The sequence below is a fragment of the Cucurbita maxima genome, unplaced genomic scaffold (genome assembly GCF_002738345.1).
Source record: "Cucurbita maxima cultivar Rimu unplaced genomic scaffold, Cmax_1.0 Cma_Scf01129, whole genome shotgun sequence".
NCBI lineage: Eukaryota > Viridiplantae > Streptophyta > Magnoliopsida > Cucurbitales > Cucurbitaceae > Cucurbita > Cucurbita maxima.
The window spans coordinates 800-6,951 of record NW_019273145.1 but is presented as its reverse complement, the minus strand read 5'-3'; the positions used below and the strand labels follow the sequence as shown (position 1 = coordinate 6,951).

General features: G+C 35.8%; 1 protein-coding gene across 1 annotated transcript; it reads right to left on the bottom strand.

Annotated features, from left to right (window-relative positions):
* Window positions 1-42: 42 nt before the first annotated feature.
* On the bottom strand, window positions 43-4,701 carry LOC111475237 (AUGMIN subunit 7-like). Its single transcript, XM_023119836.1, has 8 exons — window positions 4,373-4,701; window positions 4,074-4,159; window positions 3,444-3,505; window positions 2,996-3,087; window positions 2,771-2,896; window positions 1,670-1,760; window positions 943-1,050; window positions 43-156 (listed from the first exon to the last, which is right to left on the bottom strand). Exons 1-8 carry the CDS (start codon window positions 4,504-4,506, stop codon window positions 43-45), a joined length of 813 nt encoding a protein of 270 aa, XP_022975604.1. The 5' UTR covers window positions 4,507-4,701.
* Window positions 4,702-6,152: the final 1,451 nt, after the last annotated feature.

Sequence of the window (6,152 nt, the reverse complement as noted above, 5' to 3'; positions counted from 1 at the left end):
AATTAATGGGAAAAAAAAAAAAAAAAAAAAAAAAAAAAAAAGTTAGCCAAAGAATACCTTTAGTAGCATATTGTATGCTTCCAACAATCGGTTGGCAGCTGGCCCAAAGCCATGAAGCTGTGGAACCTCCATCATGTGTGTCCATGGACGAATTTCCTAACATAAAAGTGATAATCAGAGTCAATAGCAAAAATGAACATAGTTCCAACTCAAAGCTATCAAAATACTTTCAAGTGTTTAATAAAGAACAATAGCAAAAATGAACATAGTTCCAACTCAAAGCTATCAAAATACTTTCAAGTGTTTAATAAAGAAAAACATTCACTTAGGCTACCATATACTAGTTTAAACCGGACCACATTCAGCTTTTGAAAACGTAGATCAGATAGCAAATAGTTATTCTTCAAGGTGAATCTTGACATAATTAACAAAAACATGAAACAGAGTGCTTTTGGTTGTAGATCTCCAATATTTTGATAGTTGGTGCATAAAAAATTTAAGGATAAAGACTGAGATCCCACATCGGTTGGAGAGAGGAACGAAATATTCTTTATAAGAGTGTGGAAACCTCTCCCTAGCAGACGCGTTTTAAAACCGTGAGGTTGACGACGATACGTAACGGGCCAAAGCCTAGTAGCAGTGGGTTTGATCGGTTACAAATGGTATCAGAGCCAGTCACCAAACGGTGCGAGGTACTGGTTGAAGTAGGGCTGGACCCTGTTACAAATGGTATCAGAGCCAGTCACCAAACGGTGCGAGGTACTGGTTGAAGTAGGGCTGGACCCTCTCCATAGTAGACACGTTTTAAAATTATGAGGCTGATGATGATACGTAATGGGTCAAAATAGACAATATCTTCTAGCGGTGGGCTTGGGTTGTTACAAAGACTCCGACAATAGTAGAAGATGATATCAGATAAGATTCCACTAAATTAAGACAAACCTTGGTGTAAATAATGTTGAAAGATCTTGCTGTTTCAAGAAAAGATTCCAGGTGTGAACGCAATTGAGACTCGACTTCCGTATATTCCTCATCTGGGTTGTAAGCATGCTACAAAAGTAACATAATACTAATCACAAGGCATCAAAAGAAGCAACATTTAAAATAAATCTTTCTAGATTTAATACTATACCACAAAACTACCACCTCAAATCTAAATAAAAATTAAAACATAATATTTTTGTCTGCAATAACCAATCTATCATATTGCAGATTGGAAAGATCATAAAAATTAAAACATAATATTTTTGTCTGCAATAACCAATCTATCATATTGCAGATTGGAAAGATCGGAGCAGCAAAAAGACAGAAAGAAGTTGGGGAAAAAGAGGCAATAACTCACATTCACGATCGCCCGACAAACCAAAAAACTGAAAAACTGGTTAAAAAACAACCTGACCAACTATATTTTGGTCAAATGCCCGACAAACCAAAAAACTGAAAAACTGGTTAAAAAACAACCTGACCAACTATATTTTGGTCAAATTGACAATCGATTACATAAGTGGCCATATTTTTCCTAATTCGTTTTTATTTATTAAGACGTGCTGAAAATTAAGTGATGTTTCTTGAACAAAATACTGCATCTGCAGAGCAGTTCCCATATGAGAATAACAGCAGGGACAATTTTTCCTTAAGGTGAGAAAATTTGACAGAAAGTAGCAAAAACCTTTGATGCTAAATCATCAACTTTCTGTTGAAGATTCAAAAGTATCTTCGATTGTTCTGCAAGCTTGGTTTCCAGCTCAGAAACATCTGGCCTGGAAGGAAAAAAAAAAGAAGAAAATAACTCAATTAGGCAACAAAATGCTATAACATGAAATCAAATAGATTAAAAGATTGACCTCTGAGATTCCACACCAAAATTATGGTATATCATATAATAATAACTAGCAATTTAGAGTTAAAACTAAAATGTTTTAATCAATAAGAGCTTAAACTAGCAGAACAGCATTTGCAAGCACTATCTTTCATATAATTAAGTTGAGACAGCTTCCTCAAAAGAGGGGGGTATTCAGCATTTGCAAGCACTATCTTTCATATAATTAAGTTGAGACAGCTTCCTCAAAAGAGGGGGGTATTAAAATTCCCTAAACCAGATGAACATGGATCATTAGAACAGTGTACGGGTATGACAGTAGTTGGCAGGTTTACATATTGTTTATGATAAGAAAAAATAATGAAATTGGCATATTAACAAAATGAACCAAAATAAAGAAATGGGCAGATCTTAGCTCAAACTGACAATGTTTGGAGTATTTTGAACTATCAGAAGAAGAGAAAGGCAGGTCTCTACTTAGCGTTTGGATATGCAAAAAGAATTAACTGTAACAGCTCAAGTCCACCGCTTGCAGATATTGTCTTCTTTGGACTTTCCCTTTCAGACTTCCTCTCAAGATTTAAAAACGCGTATGCTAGGGAGAGGTTTTCACACCCTTATAAGAAATGTTTCGTTTCCCACTCCAACCAATGTGGGATCTCACAATCCACCCCCTTGGGGGCCAACATCCTCGCTGGCACACCGTTCGGAACCTGGCCCTGATACCATTTGTAACAGCCCAAGCCCAAGCCCACCGCTAATAGATATTGTCCTCTTTGGACTCTCTTTCGGGTTTTCCCTTCAAGGTTTTAAAACGCATTTGCTAGGGAAAGGTTTCCACATCCTTATAAGTAATGTTTTGTTCCCCTCTCTAACCCAATGTGGGATCTCACGTTAACAATACAAAGAAAAAAAATCAGTAGACATAGATTGATGTAGGAGGATCATTACAATGGATATATAGACTGAATTTGAACATCAGCAGGAAACAATTTGCATTCTTCTGAGAATATTTGAGCCTGTTTCTCGGCAATAGAGTCAATGAGTTGTATGTCTTTGGCAACTTGCTCATCAACACTGCAGAAAAATTAATGAAAAAACATTAATTTCCAAGATTCTTGCTCATTTATCAGAGGATTGAATAATATTACCAATACAAGCTAAACAAATGGCAACCTCCAATCTGGATTATCTGCATAGATGCTTGCCTCAACAAGATCGACAATAAGACGAATCATTTCAGTTCTCTCCTCATAGCTTCCCCGTCCCTGAAAAGTCAAGAGGAGTTAACAAGATGTCAAGCACATTCATACGGTGAAAATGTTTACAAAATCTGTAATCAAGTGGATACAGATCACTTAAATGCTTTATAAATTACACAATTGTGGCTCTGAAAACTCAGACAGAGGGCAATGATATTAGTGTTGTTGCATACATGGGTGTGTATAGACCCCCTCCTTGCACATTACATTGTGAAAGAAATACAATGCATCATGGATTGGTATGAATAATTGAGACAGGTTACTTAAATAGTGAGTTTAGTCCAAAATCTACAGTCAATACAGACGGATAGCTTCAATTTATTTTACTCATAGAAATAGTAGAAGCAATTCAGAAAACGAACTTGGATAACTTCAGTATCAATACTGGTTGTAATGCCCAGAAACTTCGCGATTTCTGCTAAATCTGCAGAATACAAACATTGGTTATAACACGGTTATTGATATAATGATATAGAAAAAATCAGTACCACAATTTAAATGTGAACAACAGCATGAAAATAAAGCAACAATAAATTTTAAAAAAATTCCCATATCATACATCATGTGGGGCGGCAAGATAAAAGAGCGATCACTGAACGATTATGCAAGAAAACCTTGTGGCTTTCATCATGTGGGGCGGCAAGATAAAAGAGCGATCACTGAACGATTATGCAAGAAAACCTTGTGGCTTTGGCAGTAGATGCACGGGAATTTTAACATGCTGAAGAAAAATTGGATTATTTTTTAAGCCAGACCAGCCTACTTTCACAAAAAGGGCAGCCCGATCTATGAAACTAATCACTCTAAAGCATAAAGGTTAACCAGCCTACTTTCACAAAAAGGGCAGCCCGATCTATGAAACTAATCACTCTAAAGCATAAAGGTTAACGAGCATCCACGTAATTTGATTAACCAGTGGCACAAATTTGAATTGATCCTAAATAGTATCCGTGCAACCATATAATCGTGAAGCATGAAATGAGAAAACTAACACTGAATGCGACCAGTCTCTTCATCGCGATCAATAGCATCTCCTTGGATATTTTGTTGCGAGAACGGCGACTTATCACCCAACAAACTACAATTTAAGAACGCAATGCAATAAGCCATCAAACATTCGATTGTCTGGTGAATGACTAAGCTCCGAAATCAAAGGCTTAGAAATGCAATTCGAGTAGTTTGAAGTAGTTAATTGAAAGATTTGCAGAAAGTAATCAACAATACCGGAAGAAGAGCCACTCGAGAAGAGCATAGCGCTCTTGAAAGATTTGCAGAAAGTAATCAACAATACCGGAAGAAGAGCCACTCGAGAAGAGCATAGCGCTCCATGCCGGCGAAAAGGAGGGACTGAGCAGGAGCATTGGCTCTAGGGTAATTGAGCGTTGACAGCTTCTTCTGAATCTCTTCCATTTGCCTCGCTGCCATCTTCGCCTTCGTTCGTCTGTCACTCTACTTTTTGAAATTCTGGATATTACAGACCGCTCTCTCTCTCTCTCTCTCTCCTTAGACCATCCCTCTCAGATCGGAGCAGAATCAAACTGAACCGAACCGTCGACGGATTCTTCAGCCACTCCGAGACGCTAAGATCTAACCCGCTGACCGTGCGTGGTTTTTTTTTTTAGCTAAATTAAAAAAAAAAAGAAAAAAAAATATATATATATATATATATAACTTTTAAAAATATATAAAAAAAAAATAGTGATACTATTCATTTGAATTTATTTCAAAAAAATCTTTAAAATTTTATAAAAAAAAATTAAAAAATAGTATTAAATACTCATAAAATTTTAAAACTGAAATTATCTGGTCTTTCTAAAAAAAGAAACATTAAAAATGTTCGCTACATCCTACATCATATGACATCAATACTCAAATCTTCGATATAAAAACAGAGGAAAGATGATGAAATATTGAAAACTAAGAAAGTAACGTGACAAACAATAAAACATACCTAGTCAATCGAAAAGTCAAAATCTACCGTCTTATTAGTCACGACCCGAGAAGTCAAATCCAAAGTCAAGGCTAACCCCACCTCGATCGAGTCAAAGATAAAACCTAACTATTGACTGTTGGATGATGAAAGTCCCACATCGGTTAATTTAGGGAATGATCATGGGGTTTATAATCTAAGAATACACTCTTCATTGGTGTGAGGCCTTTTGGGAAGCCGAAAGCAAAGCCATGAGAGCTTATGCCCATTGTGGAGAGTCGTGTTCGTCTAACATTGACAACACACTAAGAGCTCAAATTGAAGGTAAAAAGTTCATCGTGGATTTGTTGCTTTCTCACTAAAAACACGTGTGAAGAGTTAGTCAACGAGCATACACGACTCGTTAATATAGCGAGGCTTTGTAAGAAGAGGGTTACACTAACGAAACAACTTTGATAGTCGTTATGAATGGACTCAAAGTCATATCCAATAACAGGAGTTTTATGATCAACTCGACTCCAAGAAATTTCATTCACGATTTTATCTGTTATCAAAGCTTCCTCGAAAATAATATCACTCTTTGACGTTCAAGCTAAATTTGAGATTGAATTATACATCTTAAATGAAAGTGAACTCAGTAGCCGATACCCTCTTCGACCCGACACCTGAGTCATAAAATAAAACAAAACTCGATCCGCTCAAAACCCTAATTTATTAACTCATAATGGGGTAGGTTTTTTTCTTCTTTTTTTTTTTTTTTTTTTTTTTTTTTCAAAGGGGGGCATTTCCACGTTGGGTGCTGACCTGGCATCCAGACAGAATGCTTGAATGTTTTGACACGTGGAATTTGGTTTGCTTAAGGAGTACGAAGTTTGCGTTACCTTGCTGATCTTGCTTTGTCATTTCTCTATTCTGAAATTTCATCTCTCCAAGCTTAATAATAATTGATGCTTTTTAAATTATTGATTCTATTTTTTTAATTTTCGCTTCTAAACCACGAAATTTTATATTTATTATATTCCATTTTAAATAATTGCTATAAATACTATATTTATTATAATTCAACAACATTTTGATGAAAATTATATTAATTAAATATTTGTTATAAAAAGAGATGAAAGTGTAAAAGAAGCCAAGGATT

Excerpts from the sequence above, each read along its gene's own strand:
- LOC111475237 (XM_023119836.1), bottom strand. The coding sequence starts at position 4,506 with ATGGCAGCGAGGCAAATGGAAGAGATTCAGAAGAAGCTGTCAACGCTC. Across the intron at positions 4,160-4,372 it reads CTCGAGTGGCTCTTCTTCCG|TTTGTTGGGTGATAAGTCGC; the intron begins GTATTGTTGATT and ends CTTAAATTGTAG. Across the intron at positions 1,051-1,669 it reads TTGATGATTTAGCATCAAAG|CATGCTTACAACCCAGATGA; the intron begins GTTTTTGCTACT and ends TTACTTTTGTAG.